The sequence below is a fragment of the Tympanuchus pallidicinctus genome, unplaced genomic scaffold, assembly GCF_026119805.1.
Source record: "Tympanuchus pallidicinctus isolate F22 unplaced genomic scaffold, pur_lepc_1.0 scaffold3, whole genome shotgun sequence".
Lineage (NCBI taxonomy): Eukaryota > Metazoa > Chordata > Aves > Galliformes > Phasianidae > Tympanuchus > Tympanuchus pallidicinctus.
Window position 1 is genome coordinate 64,612,314 of NW_026294747.1, and position 21,245 is coordinate 64,633,558.

Genomic DNA, 21,245 nt, shown 5'->3' on the forward strand with positions numbered 1-21,245 from the left:
GCCACCTTATGACTTCACTCAAAGGTTTTATGAAGCAGGCACAGCTTGAATAGAAGTTTGTTTCGGTAGAAGTTGCACTAGTTTAACTACCAGAGAGATATGTGCAAATTAATTTAAAACTGATTTATGAAGACTGAGCTTCTAGTGGTAGATTTGCAAGTTCAAGCAAAACCCCTTCAACGTATTCTATGCTGACATAACAATACTCCCTCATGAGTTTGTGTCTGTTTAATTAAATTGAGTTCAATCCTTAAAAACAGTGGGCAGAGTAGCCTAAAGCACTGGAAAAATGAGAAACTGCAATAGGAAAGAAATAACATGAAAATGTTCACAGCTCTGTTGAAAGGCTTTCTGAGAACAGCAAGAAGTTGGCTTCCTGGACATCCTGCATGGTGTAGACATATGATGTTGTTTCAGCCCAGCAAATATCTACACTAAGATGTCCATAGCTGCCATCCACCCAGTGCTTCATCACCTCCCTCTACCATTGCTGCAACTGAAATGTGTTCAGCTTTTCTGAGCCATCAGAGATAGTGAATTAGCTTGTAAACTATCATAAAGTGTAATTGACAATGCGTGCTATTGGAAAAACAAATCATTTTGTTTTTAGTGTGTCTAACTGCACTTAAAACGGCTAGGGATAGTTAGACCTTTCATTATTAGGAGTTTGTATGCTCCAGAATGCATGAGAAAATTGCCAGTGCAGTGATGAATTAAATCATGATAATGTTAGAAGCAAACACTGACAATAAGAAAATAACAGTTTGCTCTAGTATAATTTATTTTTTCTTAAATAAGGATTTCTGTCTGGTGAGAGCAGGAGCAAGAAAGTTCTTACTGCAGCAAAAGACCTAAATGGGTGCACCTGAATTTTGGAAGGAATTGATCCTGAGGCAAAGGCACAGTGTAGCAGTTTGATGGATGGCCTCAGACCTGTGATTTGGAAGCAGCCTTTGGTATGATACCTCTCATCATACCAGAGGTATCAGCAAAGCGCAACTTTAGTGAATAAAGTAGAACTGCTCTCCTGAAATGACGTTGTAGTGAAGAAATGTAGTGAAGATACTTTAGGAAGTCACTACAGCTCCCTATCATGTCATGCATGTACCACTTCCCCATCACTTACTGCATTCCAAACCGTGCTGGAGCCCATGGTAAATTAACTGAGGTCTGCCTGTCCCAAATTACACAGTCTCTGTGTCTCTCTGTCTCTTGTCCCTCAGGCATTACTTTCAGAGGTTCCAATTCTCTGCAAGGCTCTTTCCAGCAAAGAAGGTTATTGCAGCATTTCAAAAGGATAAGTGGAATGATGATAGACTGTTTAATGTGAAACTGATACTGGGCAAAGTCAAGGAGAGGTTGCTACAAGATACATCAGGAAAGAAATAGCATAATTAATGCTAGTTAGCATGATTTCATGGAAATAATTATTGTGCAACTGATATGGTCCTTTGATTTGATTACAAATTATGCTGATGACTGTAACTGCTGATATAATATCTTTAGATTACAGAGTGGAATCTGATACTACGGGACAGTTGTGATCAAAACACAAGGTTTATACCAAGCCAAATAAACATACTTCAAATTAATTTAAAATGGATGACAGATCTGAAAATTGTGATTGTAAATAGTGATGACATTGTAAATTCAGTGATGAGTGTCCCAGGTTGAGGGATCCATCGCAGTAAGAACTGTCCTTAATCTGGACTTTAGCAGCATCTGGAAGAAAATATAACATCTTTGCTGACAAGACACAAAGTGAGCGGGGTAGTAAGTGATATTACAGATAAGGGAATTATACTGACTGATCTGGATCACGGGGAAAACCAGATCAGTTGTGCAACATGCATTTTAATAAAACCACATACATCGTATACTGCGGGAGCAGAAAAGTAGGTCAGACTGGGAACGTTTCTTGGAAAACAGCAGATAAGAAGGACTTAGGGATTGGGGTAAACAGCACAACACAACCTTTTGGGCAGGTCTGATAAAGGAGGTGACTATTACAATCCTTCAGTATACAGGGAAATAACATCACAAACAGTGGAAGAGGGCAGTGCTTCCTTGGTTGGCAGCATTGGAATACTGGAATTCCTCCAAAGCGCTGGATCTGGGCTGTTAAAAATGGGAAAGTCTCTGCAGGGAGCTACCAGCATTATTAGAAATCCAAAGGAACCACAGCAGTTAGAAAGAAGCTCTGTTTTTAAATTACTCAAAGCAGTATTCAGCGGTAACTCCTCCACATCATAAACTGGGATGAAAGGAGAGGATATCTCTTTATCATGGAGTGCAACGATAGGGCCAAGAGTAGCAGATTTAAAATGAAATAGGGTGGGCTTGGAGTAGGAAATAGAAATTTTTCACTGAGAGATCAATGAGGCACTGGCACTGCTGCCCAGAGAGCTCTGGGTGCCCCATCTGTGGAGGTGCTTACGGACAGACTGGATGGAACTTTGGGCATCCTGGTCTGGTGGGAAGTATCCTTGCCCATGGCAGGGGTTGGAGCTGGGTAGTCTTTAAGATCCCTTCCAACTCAAACTATTCCCTAATTCTATGAATACATGTTTGTATGATTCTATGTTTCTATGATTTTATATCTAACAGCAGGTGAATAGTGTTTCAAACTGAGCAAATCTGACACCAAAATGTGGCACCTGCTTATAACAAAGAATACCAAGAGTAGATAATCTCATTATCCTTTTGGTCCAACATTTAAAATCACAACAATGTAAATTAAAAATCTTTGCAAAAGCCATGCTCAAGTTTGGTTAGGAATTATAGCTGGGGCCTGGAAATACTTACGTAATACTTACTTATGGCTGGTGGCCTCTATAGCAATGGTGGGATTAACACATTGAGCAAATCTATTTCTGGATTTAAAATCTGAAGGAGCTTCATCTGGGAAGGGGATCCATGCAATCAGGATGGAGGGGGACCAGGCACAAGTGGTGCAACATTTATACCACCGTGTATTTGGGCATGAGGTGGCTCAGTTTCTAGAAGTCACTGAGAAAGTTGTTCCCCCTATCAGGCACTGATGGAAATGAAGAGGTATAAAACCTATTTTTAAACAAGCATATAGATATTGCCTTTCCATGGCAAGTTGAGCAGCTAAACTTTCAGCAGGAATTTATGATAATAACTTGCCTTCACATATTCAGGTCTTTAAGTCTTCTCACTTGTCCCAGTGCAAATGAGGAGCGTTTCCAGGAGAGCAGATGGCATCAGGCTGGTGTAAGAGCAGCAGCAGCGAGGGAAGAATCAAATCCTCTCTTCATAATTCATTTGGAGAGGTGTTGCAGGATTTGCTCCAGTCTCGTGTCATGTTTCATTATCTCTGAGTCATTGAACATGATTCGGCAGAGGGGAAAAAGCGGGATGCAGGCATGGCCATGGCTTTCAGAGCTGGAACCTCAATGTCTGTGCCCTGTCATGGGGTTATGGGTGGAAGTGGGTGCAGAAGCAAATGTGACGTCAGCCCTGTGGCTTTGTGCTGGCACAGATGGAAATTGAACAGAAACTTTGTCCTTCATAGAAAACGACTGAAAGTTGTTTTGACAAAGGCTGAAAGTGTCTTCAAATAGGCATTTTGGAATTTTGGGCATTTTTGATAATGCAGAAAACTTGGTTTTAAAGCAATAAAAGTAGGAACGGAAAGCATTTAAAACTGAAAGTTAAGATTGGGAGGAGGGAAAAAGGCAGTAATTGAAGTAATTAAGAATTATAGAAGGAAAATAAAATAATGTCAGACAGTTTTTCCTATGGAAAAATTAGCTTCGTTCGTAAATGCACAAAAGACAAATCTGGATTTTTATTATGTAATTTTGTATTTTGTATTGTAAATGATGCTGCTGCTATATGTGCTGTACATTATTTCCTTGGCAGAAAGCTGGACAGTAATACAAGAAAAGCAGAAACTGACATTTTCAATAATCAGATTCATAACTGAGTAAAATTCTGTTTTTATGGACCAATATCACCTTGTTTCAGTTTCAAAAATACAGAAAGAGAAGGCAAAGATCTTAGAGTCTGTTTACCTGCATTCTTATGTATGGTTTTAAACTGGGAGTTACAGCTCTGCCTGAGTTGGTGTAGTGGATCTTTACAGCACGTCATGGGAAAACGTGAAGTCATCTTTTTGTTACATTATAATGCTTTCCCTGTTTTAATCATTTGTGTTGACCAGATAGCAGACTTTGGTTTAGTGCAGCAAAATTTATCACAGCTAGAGTTCATAGCCTAAGCAGTATGGAGGCCCAAGCTCAGTAAAAGATTTCAGATTTTTTTTTTGTGGTCTATTTGAGACATTGATGTAGCCCTATAATTTGCAATTAATTGCATGATTATTAAAAGTGATCTGACTGAAGTGTATTATCCAGTAGGATCTGGGAGGTCACGGTGACTTTGCAGATTGCTTTTGAATTAAAAGATGCATCCGGAAAAAATGTCATCCCTCTAGAAATTACTTTTTTTTCTTCAGAAAAAATGTAAGTAATGTTGTTTTTTTCTCCCGCATTTCACTCAAGGTGGTGGTCAATGCCCTTGTGGGAGCCATCCCTTCCATCATGAACGTTCTGCTCGTCTGCCTCATCTTCTGGCTCATCTTTAGCATCATGGGAGTCAACCTGTTTGCTGGGAAGTTTGGGAAGTGCATTAATAAGACAGAAGGAGATATGCCTTTAGACTCTAAAATTATTAACAACATGAGTGACTGCATACTCTATAACGTTTCTGGCACATTTTACTGGACAAAAGTTAAGGTTAACTTTGATAACGTTGGCGCTGGGTACCTGGCTCTCCTGCAAGTGGTAAGTACAATGACCTGAAAGTAAAATCTGATGCACAAATGTTGCTTGTTCCCGTTGATATCATCACACCATAGGATCAGGTTAATCTCTGCAGTCTTCTTTTGCTCAGCCTTATTCATCAGGGGAATTCCTTTTCTCAAGTGAAAATTATTCATATATGGCATATTAATTTGGCCTAGAGATATTTATGGCAGCTTCTGGTTTTATTCTGAGTTTCTGGTGCATCACTAATGTAAGTCCTCTGGGAAGTGATTGAACTATTGAAGTGAATTAAATACTTTTTTTTTTTTTTTTTTTTTTCAATCCAGAGCAAAGTTCAGATCCAGAAACAAATAGTCTTGGTGCAGGAAGGACTGTTCACATGGGCAGAGTCCGCTGGCCTTCCTGAATCACTTGAACCTTCATTATTTCCTTGTCAGAAAAAAACAAACCTCCAGCACCTTCAGTTACTCAGCTGAAGTCACTGCACAAAGCTGGAGTTGCAGAGGAATCTTTCAGTGGTGTTTGAGAAGGACACCGGTGGCTCTCATTCTGGATACTCATCCTCATTTCCACCTGCTAAATATAATGAGTCAGCTTGAACTTAACTATGAAACATTGTGCTGATCAGACTGTTGGAACTCCAGAGACTCTGGTCTCTCTCCAAGACTGGAGAAAGCATATTAAAGAATCTTATTGAGGTTCAAAGCTGACTGCAGTATTTGATCTATAAAGACAACATGAGCCACTTTTATGACCTTTTTCAGCAGGAAATGTAGAACATGGATAAAGAGGTTATGTACACAGAGACTGAACGTGCTGTATGACAGCAGAGCCTAATGGATAAAGCCACAGGAGAGCCATCCTGTTGTCCATGCTCTGTCACTGGCCTGCTGTGTGATCTTAGGCAAATTGTTTTCCGTTTCAGTTCCATGCGGCCCTCATGTAAAGTGGTGATAATGATATTTATTTCTGTTGCTCCTAATTTTCTCTGAAGCCCAGTGATTGCAAGGAATGGATGAATGCTAGAAGTGCTGGCTATGTTGCATTTTATGCACCAAGAGTGAAACCAATATCTTGCTATATATCCTTGGACGTGGATGTTGCTGTTTTGAAGTGTCTGCGATGGTACTCATCACTTCACAGATAAAATCTTGCATGCTGGGTGCTCAGTCGCTCAGTTCAGTTGTCTTAGACATCCACCATCTGTCCTTCAAAGAATATGTGGACCTACCACAAGTCCCTTATCCTATCTTCTGCTTCTATTGTATCACCAAATGCAAATATTCTTTCTGCCAAATGTTTTTTTCCTCTATCATTGGCACGTGAAATATCTTCATGAAGTAGTTCTCTTTCTTCTAGAAATGATTATTATTATATACTTGCGTTTTCTGTTCTTGGTACACATACACTTGAGTGTGTGATTTTTTGACCCCTGTCAATGGAGACTTTGCATTCATGCTCTCTGGAAAGCAGCAGGGTTGGAATGGCATAGCCATTTAGGGTTCTTTTCATGTCATAAAGTTGAACTGAGAGCAAGCACTTTTATCTTTTGCATGTAATTATGATATTCAGCTCACTCGTGCAGGGTAGATTAACTCACTTTGAACAGCTTTAATTAGATTTTCCGTTCTATATAGTGATTTCTTTGTCTTCTACTTTGACACCTAATCTAGCTGAGCAAAAATTTCCAGGTTTAAAATACTGTGCCTCACCTGAAGCTTATCTCCTCCATGACTGCATTCCAGATGCTCATTTTTTTTGGTGAAATAAAAATGCATCAGAAGATACACCTTATATATATACCTTGTATATATATATATATACAGATATATATATATTTCTTTTTTCCTAAAGAATCCTAGAAATAAGGAGACATTCAGACTTCTCTCTACTAGTCAAGTTCATGAGACCTGACTCTAAGTAAATATAATGAACACAGACCTGAGCAGCTTCCATCAGATATGCACTGAAATTCTAGATAGTGTCTCATCCCTGGAGGTGTTCAGGGCCATGATGGATGGTGCTCTGGGAAACGTGATCTATTGCCTGATGCAGTCTTTGGCACCTCTGCCCACGCCTGAGGGTTAGAACTAGATGAACGTAATTGGTCATAAGTTGGAGCTCAACACATTAGGAATGTGTTATTATTATCAAAGGAATAGCCTGGTACTGCTGTTTTTCAACAGAAGTTGGACTTGCTGGCCCTGCACGTTTTTTTCAAACCTATGATCTTATACTGGGTAGCAGAGAAGTAGAGTTTCCACTTAATCATAGAATCATAGAATGGCTTGGGTTGGAGGGGACATCATTAAGGTCACCTGGTTCCAACTCCTTGGCTATAGGCAGGGACACCTCCCTCTAGACCAGGTTGCTCATAGCCCCATCCACTCTGGCCTTGAATGCTTCCAAGGAGGGGACATCCACAACCTCTCTGGCCAACCTGTTCCAGTGTCTCACCAAGTAAACAGTACAGAATTTCTTTCTAATATGTAGTCCAGCCCTCTGATCATCTTCATGGCTCTCCTCTGGACCTGCTCCTACAGCTCCATGTCCTTCCTGTGTTGGGGGCTCCAGAACTGGGCACTGTACTCCAGGTGGGGTATCACAAGGGCAGAGTTTAGGGCCAGAATCACTTTCCTCGACCTGCTGGTCACACTTCTCTTGATGCAACCCAGGATACGGTTGGCCTTCTGGGCTGCAAGCACACAGTGCAGACTCATGCTGAGTCCTTCGTCAACTGACACTCCCAAATCCTTCTCTTCAGGGCTGTTCTCAAGCCATTCTCTGCCCAATATGTATCTGTACTTGGGATTGCCCTGACCCTGGTGCAGGACCTTGCGCTTGGCCTTGTTGAGCTTCATGAGGTTGGAATGGGTCTGTCTCTCAAGGCTGTTCAGGTCTCTCTGGATGGCATCCCTTCCCTCTAGCTTGGTGTTGTCTGCAGACTTGCTGTAAGTGCAGATGTACAGAAGTACAGAAAGTAAGTGCCAGAACAGTTTGCTGAACAGAAACTTGCAGAAGTACAAAAGAAGTGCCATAGCCATGGAGTCTGTGCAGGCTGGACAAGCTCATTATGGCAGGGAGAGAAGGAGTCTTAAAACCTTGCTCGGCTTCTATGGCAGATGCTGGCTCCTTCCTCCAGGAGAAAGAGCAGGAGCCAGATGCCATTAGGGTATTGATTTTTACTTTTGTCGTGCACCTGGAGCTCTTCTGTCTGCTGCTAACGACAGGCTTAGACAATAAAGTGTAAAGATGACACCCACAGAAAATGGGCCCAAACATCTGGATCTCTTTTGCCAGACTCCAGCCCAGGAGTGTCAGTTACAGGCACTTCTTGCCAAATATGCTCCATATGAGCTCACATTTCATGGGCAAACTGTTGTAGGAATTGCAGGGGATCAGTTAACAGTGCAGCTCTCCTAAAAGAACAGATACGTGCTGTGTCTTTGTGTGTGCTGAGACACTGTGTAGTAATGATGAGATAAGCATTTTGGTTACCACCCTCAGGGATGCAAAATATGAGCTTTTAAGTGGGGCTTGTCTCTTGAGTGTTGACATTTTCAGCTTCTTTAAATGACTCTGAATTACCCTTGGATGCCTGGATATATGTTTGAAAATCCAAATGGAAATATGTGAAACAAATTCAGTCTGCCTGACGTTCTGTCTTCACTTCTACAGCACGTTTGAAAGAAATGAAAAGCTGCTACTACAGCACCCTTAAGGCTTTCTGCTATCTAGAGGCAAACTTGCTGATAATGCCATTGACAAGTTCACGAAACTTTTTCCAAACAGCATTTGCTCTTTTCCTACCTCATTGAGGATCAGTGCTGTTTTGAAGATGCCTTAACTAATACCACTGAAGTGGTCATTCCAGTTTTAAGTTTCTCAGGCTCACTGAAGACTGTCTCACAACAGATGACTAAAGTAAGATGTAGTCTTACTCTACAAGTAAGGGAAGTATCTTATTCATGGAGAGAGGAAAAGATCTTGTTCTTGGATGGGAACAGACTTACATCAATCAGATCCTACTACTCTTTGTCACTCTGGGTCTCCAGATAGAGAATAAAATACGATGGGAGCACTCTGAGACCAGTACACCAACCAGGAGCTGTAGAGTTAAATCAGTCCTTCAGGCAGATGGGAAGTCATGACTGAGCTGGTAAATCAGCTACAGAATGATCACAAGATAGCGGGAGGTGTCTAAGTTTACCAGGTTACATGATCTTTTGTGCTTTGCTAAACAACATGCTGCGTTTTACCGTCACTGTAGCTGAAAAATGCTCAAAAGATCAGTGTACTTTTGAACAAACCTTATTTTGGTACAACCATAAAGGTTTCTCTGTGTATCCAAAGATCGGAAGCAAGCAGCAGTTCCACAAGTGCTCTCAAAGTGAGCAGAGCCCAGCAGCCATGCAAATGTCTTGGATACTCTGGTGTGTCCAGTGCTCAATAGTGCCCTCCTCATCAGCAAAATAAATGTGAGATGAATATTTTGTATAAAATTGAACGGAATGAAAAAAAAAAAAAAAGAAAGAAAAGAGAATAGAGTTGGTGCAGCCATCCTGAATACGTGTAATTTGGCTGTAGTGTTGGCATCTCTCTTAGCTTTCAGAAGTGTCTGCCAACAGTGAGAATGCTTGAAGAAGCATTTCAAAAATGTGAGGACCAATATTTCTGTCTTCTAAACCAGTTGTTTTTATTGCAGTATTGCAGCCTTTTTCTAGAATAAAAGAAAAAAAATATATTGTTTCCCCAGGCAAATTTGAAAGCTTGATTTATTTTAAGGTACTGTTTGGTTTTGCAATGGTTTAAGGGCATCCAGTGCCGTCCCACCTCTCCTCCTCCCCACTCATTTTCTGCATTGCAGCTTCAACCATCAGTCAAATAACAGAACGTAATCCCATCCCAGGATTGTATCTGTAGATAATCTCATCACATGACTGTTTCAGTAAAAATGGTGCTTCTCTGGATAGCTTCCAGGCAGGATAATATCACAAACACTCCCATGAAGATTTTGTCACTTCCTTATCCGGAGTGTAAGTGGTTACTAATTCCAGATAATTTCTTTTCCCAGTGCTATATTTCTTTAATTCTCAGTACTTCTTACCCTCTGCAGATGAAATGCCCAGGGAAGCTTTCCAGAAGCCTGGGAGATTTTTTCTTCTCCTCCTTCTGGACTACTGGGAAAAAGCAGAAAATTGCTGCTCTTCATTCTCTTAATATTTATTTTCATCAGGTCATTTCATCATCTGTTTTCATTGCAAACTTACAATTGTCTCTTGCTTCTGTGGTACATGTCGAGGGGCAAAATAGCTCCTCCAGAGGAAACATTCCCTCACAAGTGGGAGAAAAGCATAGACTAAGATCATATCATTTTGTGCCATGAGCAAAAGGATTTCTCATTGCATCCCATCCACTCTTCCTGAAGAGCAATTTGAGCTTGAAATTGCAAGTGACTGTGATGACACCAGGAAATCATTCAGCAGATTAGAGAGAGAACAGTGAAAAAGGAAAATATTAGAACAGTTAAAGAAGATCAATGTGTCATGTTTAAAGAAATAACAGCTGATTATTCCTGTACATACATTACATCTGAGGTGTGTTCTAATACACTGTGACACAGCACAGATTTTCCAAAGAGTTCTGATTCAGGAGGTTCATCTTTTTTTATTCGGTAGATGGAAACAAACGTACTCTCTCATACGTTATTTTATATATTCTTTCTTGAGGAATAAACATGGTTGACCTCAGGTACGTTTTCCTTTGAATTGGTAGTGTTCAGTGGAAAAGGGAATAGCAGCATTACCTCCAGGATTTAATTTAATAACAGAGTGGATAGTGGAGCGTTTCTAAAACCACTGGATATATCCAGCTCAGCACAAATGGCTGGGTTTCTGCTGGGAATTCCTGCCTAAATTCCATATAACGTTATCTGGAATTGCATGCCTGCACAACATGGAGAAAATTCAACCTACGTGTCAGTAGGATTTAAAAAAATATTGGGTGTGGGTCATGCATGCTAGTGTAAATCCAATTAAATCAGTACATCTAAAAGTGCCTCGTTATCTACTCACTGATTTTATATGCAGTATAAGTCTAAGTAGGTCAGAAGTCAAATGAGAAACAACCCCAGCAGACAATTATAAAGGTAATGTGGCTTAGACCAGAGCCAGACTGAAGCCAGATATGTTTGGTATCAGTCTGTGTCTAATGAGAGGCAAATATTGACAGCAAAGAGCCATGCTTTTGCTACGGAATAACTAAAATCACTTGTGTTTCTTCTAGGACCTGACACACCTCTGTTTTTATTACGGGCTTCAGTAAGGAGGCTGTCCTTGTTTAAATCTTACGTATTTTTTTAATAATTAAAAAACCTGATTTTTATTTTCATATTTTAAAAAAGGCATACCTGAATTGTGAAGCAGGCTGATTGTCCTTGGCCAGGCTCACACCAGGTGCCAATTGCCCTTGTGACTTTCAAGCCAGCAATGATTCATGCAACTCCATAGGCTTTGACGTTACCTCAATTTACACTGTTTATATGCCCTTTTTTAAGAGGGCAGAATCCAAGATTCAGTGGGACCCCAAAATGTACCCAATGCTTGTCAGTCTGAATGAGTGTTAGAGATGGAATCCACCTTCCCTGGCCTGAGACCTGTGTGATACAGGCACTCTGAGTTGCCCTATGGAGTCCTGCTTCTTGCTGGTTTGAGCTTGTTAAAGTATAAAGAAGTTCCTGCTCAGCTTCAGAAGACTTAATTGCCATGTTCCCCACTTCCATTAAAAGCCTCTGTTCTAGCCCTATAATTGCATAATATATCATGTTCTTATATATGATTTTAAATGACTAACTGAGCATCAACTGATGGATACACTTTACTTTAAAGGAGAAGCAATTCATTAGTTATGAAGAACATACATACTCAACTCTGTGTTTTGGAAAGTCATCACAATGATGATACCATCATTTCCAGATATGCTAATTTAATATGCTCAATTATGTATTTTGTGGTTTCTTTTCAGGCCACATTTAAAGGGTGGATGGATATTATGTATGCAGCAGTGGATTCACGAGAGGTAGGTCACAACAGTGAAAGAGATTATTTCCTTTTCCATTGACATTTGCCACATTCAGGATGTTTAACAACAGCAGCAAAAATACACGCAGGCTGCCAGTTCTATTTTACTCTGCTTGAGCCTATTGCAGACCTTCATTTTTTGCAGGTGGCACTGAAGTCTCATGACCCTGAAATTAAATCAAATGCAGCCCACAGATTTATTCAATTAATTCATCCGTTTGTCCTGGAAAACTCCCAGCACAGAGAGGCATCTCCAGAGTGAGGCTGAATCTACCAAAAAACCTAAATTGTCTATTCTGTTTCTTCCACTCTCCCCATTGACTGCCGTATTTGCCATGAATTGAATTTTTAATTACAGGAACCTCTTGAGAAGCACTGGGATTTTTTAAGTTTTGGTATTTGTTTTTAATGGAAGGAGGCATTGTCTCCTTTCCCTCTTTTAATTAATTTAAGGCACGAGATTACACTTACTGTTGAATGTTGAGATAAGTACTCATGAATGAGATTTAGTCAGGTTGAATTGACCAACAGGGAATCAAGCCTTGAAGGGAAGGACAAATGTTGAAAAAACCTCATGGCATTAACAGAGGATCACTTTTGCATGATGTTGATTTACGCACGAAAAAGATTTGGAAAGCCAGAGCCACTCATAGTGCCACTGGGCTCCTTTGAAACACCCTGATTTTTTCCTTTCTCCATTTATCTGAGATGGATAAGCTGATGGTAACCCAGAACTCTGTGAATTTCAGACTCCAGGACTGTGCTACAGGTTTTTTGGATACTGTTCTTCCTTGGAAAAATTCTTGCTGAGATCAGCACTGTTATCAAAATGGTTTGCATATTGATGTCTCTATTAAGAAGATACAATTCTAAACACATTCACTCTAAATCCAGTGTTTTTCAGTGGCATCTAATTTTGCTGTGATCCTACTTTTGTTTCTTTCCAAGTGCCATTAGTTCATATAAGATGAGGGATAATCAGAAGATCGATTCTTTTCCCCTCTGTGTTCAAACTGAGAACATTTTATAGGATTTATTCTGAAGTTGCACTATTTGAGGCAGAGTGATTGCTGTTGACAGTATTATAAAATAGAGCTGAATTAAACATGCCATTTCAGATACCAGAGAGCGCTGACTCTGCTAGTGGGAGTTGCATTGTTTTTCCTCTTTCATAATCTTTGTTGCTGATGGATAGTTTTCTTTGGACCGCATTAATATTTTGATTTGTGCAGATCTGGTGTCATTTTCATGTTTTCCCTTCTCCCTCTGCAGTGTGAGGAGCAGCCTGAATGGGAATGTAATTTATACATGTACCTGTACTTTGTGATTTTCATCATCTTCGGGTCTTTCTTCACACTGAACCTCTTCATTGGTGTAATCATAGACAATTTCAACCAACAGAAGAAAAAGATAAGTATTGAATATGCTGCACATCATCTTGTGATCACTGCTGAGACAAGGCCAAGAGATCGATTTATAAGCAGCAGCTTTGCCACATTATCCACATGATTAACATTAGCACAACTATTCTGTGAGAATTCTACAAAATCAGAATTGTAGCAGCCCCTCATCTCCCCCCAGCAGAAGAAAATACAGCCCTGGATTTTGGATGGAGGCAGTGGGGCTGTTTTCATTGGAAATAACAGTGTTTTTCTCATCCTATACTTAGGTGGCCAGGACATCTTTATGACAGAAGAACAGAAAAAGTATTATAATGCAATGAAAAAGTTGGGATCTAAGAAACCTCAAAAGCCAATCCCAAGACCACTGGTAAGAATGGCATAATTCAGTTGAATAACGTGTAATAGAGATTTATTTAATAGAATAAATGCTATCCCACTTCCCAGATGAAAGCCACTTTTCTTCTACATTTTATGATTTTTGACGGTATTTGCAATCCTACTTTCCTGTGTAGTATAGAATTTCCACTGTTCTGCTGTATTGACTAAAAATCCAATTTACATATGCAGTCATTCCAGTGGCCACATGTCTGCACTGAATGAATTCATGGCCTCAATCCAGTGTCTTTTTTCAGTAGTTTCAAGAATCACTAGGCGTAAATGGGTTTGAAAACTCTATCATCCAACTATCCATCATCATCTTCTTGTTTCTGAAGTGCTGGTATATAGCCTATTTTCCACTGCTTCCTGATGAATCACAAAATCATGTCATCATTTTGACATGGTTCAAATCTCCTAACTAACAATTCTTTTCTTTCCTCCAGAACAAATACCAAGGTTTTATTTTTGATGTTGTCTCAAAACAAGCCTTTGATGTCTCCATCATGATTCTCATCTGCCTTAACATGGTTACCATGATGGTCGAAACAGATGATCAAAGTCAGGAAAAAGTGAACATTCTCCACAAAATCAATATGCTTTTTGTTGCCATCTTCACTGGGGAGTGCATTTTCAAAATGCTGGCACTACGACACTACTACTTCACCAATGGTTGGAACATCTTTGACTTTGTCGTCGTGATTCTTTCTATCGTAGGTAGGTGAATCTGAATGGCAGAGAAGCACTTGTAGGTGAATCTGAATGGCAGAGAAGCACTTAAACACACTTAAACTTAAAAGGTGAATGTAAGCTTAATTAGAGAGAGTTGAAAGATTTGTGGGGAAAAAAAATCATTCAGAGAACTGGATTCTAAGAAGTGATTTTTAATATTTAAATACACTCAAACACTCTGACAGCAGTGATGAAGATAACAGATGTCGTTGTATCATACTACAGTACTGATTTCAATGGGCATAAACATAAAACATGGTCCAGAACCAGCAGCATACACTTCAGCCATAACAGTCTAAGTCAGAGAAGTAAAAAAGCCACATGAAAAGGGCACATGGAAACTGCTATTATTTTGATATTCACCTTTTATTACATAAGTGTGAAAAAGTTCTTCAGGTGAGCTGTGGGTAGGCGCAGTGAATTTGGCTGCTCTCAGCTCTGTGAATGTATAGGGAACATCACTGTCACACAGCTGTTATCAGAGCCTTCATGCTGTGGGCATGTCCATGGCAGCCACTTAAGCAGAGCCATTGTGTTGCCCATAGCTGTGTCCCATGATCTACCAGGTTGTTTCAGTGTCGGAGGAGTTGGGCCATGCCAAAAAAGCCTCTCCCAAGTAGGGGATGAGATGGCATGAGCTGGCCATGTCTCACTGTATCTGGAGACTGCTGACAGTAGACAATCTGGCCTCTGCAGGGAAGAGAGTTCAGTCACAGGAATGCAAGCTTATTTTTTGCTAGAGTAGCCTTAGCCCTTAGTTCTTTCCCAGCTCATCAGGGAGACTAGAAAAACTAATGAGCAAGCAACCAAGCCAGTGTTCAGTAGGAATTTGCAGGAATTTTGGTTATTGCTCATGAAAACAGACCCAGCACACAGTGTTGAATCACAGAACTTGTTGACTTGCTAACATCTTGCTAACAAAAATATTTTCAAATCAGAAAACTCTTGACCAGCTGTACTCCAGATAAATGGCTCATGACCAAAAGCTGCAGATAGTTGTGTCCTGTCTGACCTGATTCTGGTTTCTCATTCCCAATAGTTGACTTTTCCCTTTATAAAACTGTAACTACCATTGACACCTTTGCTCAGTGTCTCAACAAAATTTGCATGGATTAAGAGACTGTGAAAATGCTAATGATAATGCCATTCCCTTTATCTTAGGTCTTCCAGTTTGCAGAATTTTTCATTGATTTTTTTCCGTAATCCTCATCGATTTCTTTAGAGGGAATCAGGGATTATTTCCAAGGTAATAACTTGCTGTTTGTCTTTTCTTTTCAAGGCACCGTACTTTCTGACATCATTCAGAAATACTTTTTCTCTCCCACACTCTTCAGAGTCATTCGCTTGGCTCGAATTGGCCGGATCCTAAGACTCATCCGGGGAGCCAAAGGAATTCGAACTCTCCTTTTTGCCTTAATGATGTCCCTACCTGCTCTGTTCAACATTGGCCTCCTGCTTTTTCTGGTCATGTTCATTTATGCCATTTTTGGCATGGCTAACTTTGCCTATGTTAAGAAGGAGTATGGGATTGATGACATGTTCAACTTCCAAACTTTTGCTAACAGCATGCTCTGTCTCTTCCAAATCACAACGTCAGCTGGCTGGGATGGTCTTCTCAATCCTATTTTGAACACTGGACCACCATATTGCGACCCAAACCTTCCAAATGCAAATGGTTCAAAGGGAGACTGTGGAAGTCCTGCTGTAGGGATTTTATTCTTTGTTACTTATATCATTATATCATTTCTCATTGTTGTAAACATGTATATAGCCATTATTTTAGAGAACTTCAGTGTAGCCACTGAGGAAAGTACAGAGCCTCTAAGTGAGGATGATTTTGATATGTTCTATGAAATCTGGGAGAAGTTTGACCCTGAAGCCACTCAGTTTATTGAGTATTCTGCACTTTCAGACTTTGCAGATGCACTGTCAGAACCTTTGCGCATAGCAAAACCAAACAAAATCAAACTCATAGCAATGGACCTGCCCATGGTCAGTGGAGATAGGATCCATTGCTTGGATATTTTGTTTGCTTTTACAAAAAGGGTGCTAGGAGAATCTGGGGAGATGGATGCCCTTAAAATACAAATGGAAGAAAAGTTCATGGCGGCGAATCCATCCAAGATCTCTTACGAACCAATAACAACAACTCTCAGACGGAAACAAGAAGAGGTCTCAGCCATCGTCATCCAGCGCGCCTACAGGAGACATTTGTTTCGGCGCTCAATGAAGCAGGCGTCTTACTTGTACCGACACAGAACTTTTGATGGCAGCATCCTCGAGGACGATGCACCCGAGAAGGAGGGTCTCATTGCATTCATGATGAACGAAAACTACGGCAGGCCAATAGACAAATCAGAAACCCTGTCCTCCACGTCCTTCCCTCCGTCCTACGACAGCGTTACCAGAGGTACAAGCGAGAATCTCCAGCTGAAGTTGACAGACTCGAGCAAAAGTGATGAGGCCATAGACTGTTTGCTCTCACCAGACAGAGATAAAGAATCAATTGTTTAAATGTCTGTTTAGAATGCTTTAAAATATTGTTTACAGAATGTAATGCTGTAACTACACAACAATTGAAGCAGCCTTTTTATTAAACATTAGTTGCGAAAGAAACAGTGGAGTTTTTACCCTTAACTACAGGAGTCTAATAAGTCATATAACCTCTGACCCTGCTCTTTTTGACTTGGCTCAATATTTATATTTATATATGCACAGGAAGAATCTCGGCAGGGTCATGGCTGTTATATCAATGGTGTGAATAGGAATATGCTAGACTGTAAAACAGTAAACACAGTGTATATCTATCCACAGATAAAGCCTGGCTGTATACATTCATTTAAGGTCTTATTCATATTAGTGTGTTTACTTATGGCAATGTATGACCTTGCATTCTAAAAAGAAAAAAAATATATCACAGCTGCTGTAGCAAAATGTAACACTTACTGTATATGTTGTGAATGGTCTTTCATAAATTTATTATATTTGATATTTTTTTACTTAAAAGAGTCTCTGTTTCCATGGAGATTAATGATCCTTACACTCTTCATGATGAACTCTGAGTCGAGATAATAGGAATTTGCGGGATTCTGGTTGTTTGAAGAGGAAAGTTGTTGCAAAGTAAACCATCCAGTTAGCAACATTTAACTTTATTACACTCAGCCCTTCCCGCTGGGACTTGCAACTGCTGATCAGCAGGAACAGAAAAAGAAAGAAAGGAAAAAAAACAAAAAACAAACAAAAAAAAAAAACAGAGAAGGAAATGATGACAAAAATCATAAGAGAAATTGCTTGTTTTATCCTTCAGGAACCCAGAGAATAATGGATTCTGTTTGTAAACCTGTTAATAAAAGCACTAATTTTTTAGTTTGTTTCAAGAATCTGCTTTGAATACTGCAATCAAACTTGCCATAGAAGTAGTGCATCACTTGTATGTAGTGCTCAAGGCACCGTCTATGCTGGCAGAGTTAAGAGCATGGGATAGGCTATGTTTTCCCAGGAACACTGAGCTAAGCAGCCTTTTTGGAAACTCTGTGCATCAATATTACTCCAAAAATAGTATTATTAATCATAACAACACTGATTGGGTCATGAGGAATGGCTGCAGCAGTGTGTTCAATAAGGTTGGAGGGGAATCGCCCCTGGATCTGTGTGTAACCTCTAAGGTTTTGAATCCTTTCTTCTCAGCGTTCATCTTTCATTTTATCAGATGGTACAGATGACTGGGGAAGGACAAGAAATACAGGAACCAATGATAAGAGTCCACTAGAAAATAGGAACATCCTCATTCCTGCAGGCAAAGGAATATTTACAGCTGATGCATCCATCAGCTTCAGGCCAAAGAAATGACAACAGAATGGAAGGTGGATGCGTGGCTGTAGAAAAGTATTAGAGGTTTTATGTGCTAACATAGCTTATTATTTATTATTAAACTTTCAGCTGTGATAGAATTTTAAAAAGTATCTATGGAATATAGAGACAATTCTGTCATTGCAGACAGGTTCTTTCTTTTTCACCTTCAGACTGATTGTACTTGGTTTGGTTGAACTTTGTGAAAAATCTTGAGATTTCTGTAATGAGCCATTGCACTTTAAGGAAGAGTAATTGTGCTTTTCACCTCGGAAAAGCAAAGATATCAAGAATGTATTTAAGGTGTATTGTGATTGACATTTAGTTACATCCCAGGTTGTAAAGGTGTCAAAATCCACATGGGGTTGGCAACGAGAATTAAAGCAACATGTTACAGCAAATTTTGTCTATGGCCATTGTTATCTGTCCTCTAAACAAGTCAAAATGTGTAAAGACAACGTGTCAAGAGGATGACTGTGTATCTGTAAATATGGGCTAATTATTCTCTCCATTCATTGAGAGGTGTCTCAGGCATTCATTTGACAGTGGGCTATTGGATAATGCAGAGGATTTGCCAGCAGGATTCCTGATTCTTGCTACGTGATTTTTAGGCAAATAATTGAACCTATCTGTGCCTCAGTTTACCCATCTGTAAAATGGGGGTAATAATACTTACCTACCTCACAGGGGTGTTGTCAGACTTTCTGGTTGCAAAGTGCTATAAGGGAATGAAACGTATTCTATAAGTATTATAATAATCATGCTCTCTTGCCCTTTTAACCCCATGTCTATGGTGTATAACATAGGGCTGTTCCTCTGGAGATTTTGTTGCCTTTAAATCTTGTATGTAATTAGATTCTAACCTAAGGGAACTACTCTTCGTTCCTTAAAGTGAAAACACTCTTTATTCTTTCCTCCCTCCTCACCATCCTTTCCCCTCACTCCCCTCCTCCCCCAGAAAAGAAAATTGCTCAAGGCTTCTCAAATTAGAGAAACTTTATACAGATTCCCTGTGTATTTATGCTGTAATCTTATTCTGACTGTACATATCACCCAGAAAGAGTATGCGATTTTTATATTTATATGCATACACACACACACACGTATACCCATACCTATATAAGTATATTGTGAGTTTGTAGAGTGACTGACACTCAGAGGACATGACTTACTGATTAAAATGTTTTGTTCTCAGTGGGATTTATCGATCATTAGAAATGAGCTGCTGCCTATAATGAAACTGTTTAATTAGGAAATAGTACATGCATTACCTGGTGAACAAGCATTTATTGGCTAACAACTGGTAAAATTATTTTCCTTTCAAAGCTTCAGAATAAAAAAAAAAAAAAAAAAAAAAAAGAAGGAAAAAAGCTAAGAATTAAGAGGATTTCTTATCTGATTTTTATCATTCAATATACAATATTCAAAACAAACAACAAAAAAGTCAACCTGCACATAGCAATGCTGTGTTGATCACTGTTTTACAAATATTTTAATTATTTGCAACTTATATTCAACTTGTATTCTTAATAAGAGTGTGGCCCTGTGATGAATGGGATGCAATGCAAAGATAAGCTGGCAACTGGTCATATGAGAGAAGAGCTCTTCCTTGGGTCATTTCACTCATGCGTTGAACATTTCATTGCCATTGCTGTGAGACCCTGTAGTAACACTGCAATATAACTGGTTCTGGTTTTTACCCAAAATCTGTTAAAAAATAATTGTCGATTCAAAAAATACATATGAAATTAGGTCTTAACTATAGGTGTTTACAGTGCGACTTTATTAGAAAAAAAATGAATTGTAAATTATTTTCAAAAGCTTTGTAACAGGAAGATTGCTTTTCCATTGGGTTTTCAATTTTGTTGAACATTTATTTAAGGCTGAAAGAGAATGGTATCTTTGTATGGTATGCAGAACTCCCCTCCAAAACTTCAGATAGCCTCACTTGCAGGTTTTTATTAATGGAGATGCCAATTTGTACTCAGCAATGATATGTCCTCCCAGTACAGTGACTTAGTTAAAGACACTGACTTAATAGTTGGCCCACACTGTCTATAAGCATGAGTGCTACCATTTTTTATGTTGATTTGTTCAATAAAGGCTACCACGTGATTCACTCAAGCTACAAAAAGAGCAAGGAAAATATCAGCCAATATCATAGGACATATTAAGCTGTTTGTACCTGGAAAAAAAAAAAATCAAGTTTATTATGTTTCTTTGTTAAATAAATAAGGATAACAAATATTTTCTGTGTCAATTTTTTGTTATTTTTTATTATTTGTTATTTTATTTATGTGACTTCTCTTGCACCTTCAGCACCTTTGTTTGGGAAATGCATGGTGACTTCTGTTAGTCAGTGAATACCTCTCCAGTTCATCTTGCACAGTAAGGCTGCTACAGGGTGTTAAAGGCTTGAGCCAAAGCTCGTTGATATTCATGGAGAATTTTGGGGTAAGAAAATAATCAATTTACTTAATGGTAGTATTGATTTACATCTACTTTAGTTACACAGATTTGGCCTTTGTTTGTTATTATTCTATTGGTTATATACTAAAATGGCCACTAAACAAAGGGCAACGTCCTTCCCAGATCTTGACTTCCTCAGACCTGGGAGGAATGTCAAGGGGGACAAGTGACCACCCTTGGAGCTCTTCCCCTAGCTCCTAGAATCATAGAATCACAGAATCATTATGGTTAGAAAAGATCGCTGAGATCTCCAATCCCAACCCATCCCACTGTGCCTGCTGCCCATGTCCTGAGTGCCACATCTCCACAGTTCTGGAACGCATTTGGCGTGACCCCACCACATCCCTGGGCAACCTGTGTCAGTGCATTACTACTCATTCTGAGGAGAAATTTTTCCTAAAACTTGAAAACTTGAAATTTCCAACTTGAAATGTTCCATCCTGAAGATATCCAAACTGTGATCTTTTCAGCACTGAGGGAGTCAGCTTTATCTCTGCGTTATCTCTGTGCACCATCTTAGTTACCCTGTTTCAATGATCTGAATT

The 21,245-nt window shown here is 39.5% G+C and overlaps 1 protein-coding gene across 5 annotated transcripts in view; it reads left to right on the forward strand.

The window, feature by feature from the left end:
* Nucleotides 1–20,478, forward strand: part of LOC128085553 (sodium channel protein type 5 subunit alpha-like) — a 206,019-nt gene extending 185,541 nt beyond the window's left edge. For all 5 annotated transcript variants that reach the window (XM_052693161.1, XM_052693156.1, XM_052693160.1 and 2 more), the window contains 6 exons: nucleotides 4,530–4,811; nucleotides 11,817–11,870; nucleotides 13,145–13,286; nucleotides 13,542–13,642; nucleotides 14,097–14,367; nucleotides 15,662–20,478. In XM_052693161.1, coding sequence (XP_052549121.1) covers nucleotides 4,530–4,811; nucleotides 11,817–11,870; nucleotides 13,145–13,286; nucleotides 13,542–13,642; nucleotides 14,097–14,367; nucleotides 15,662–16,896 — 2,085 coding nt within the window. In that variant the 3' untranslated portion in view covers nucleotides 16,897–20,478. The remainder of the gene's footprint in view (nucleotides 1–4,529; nucleotides 4,812–11,816; nucleotides 11,871–13,144; nucleotides 13,287–13,541; nucleotides 13,643–14,096; nucleotides 14,368–15,661) is intronic.
* Nucleotides 20,479–21,245: the final 767 nt, after the last annotated feature.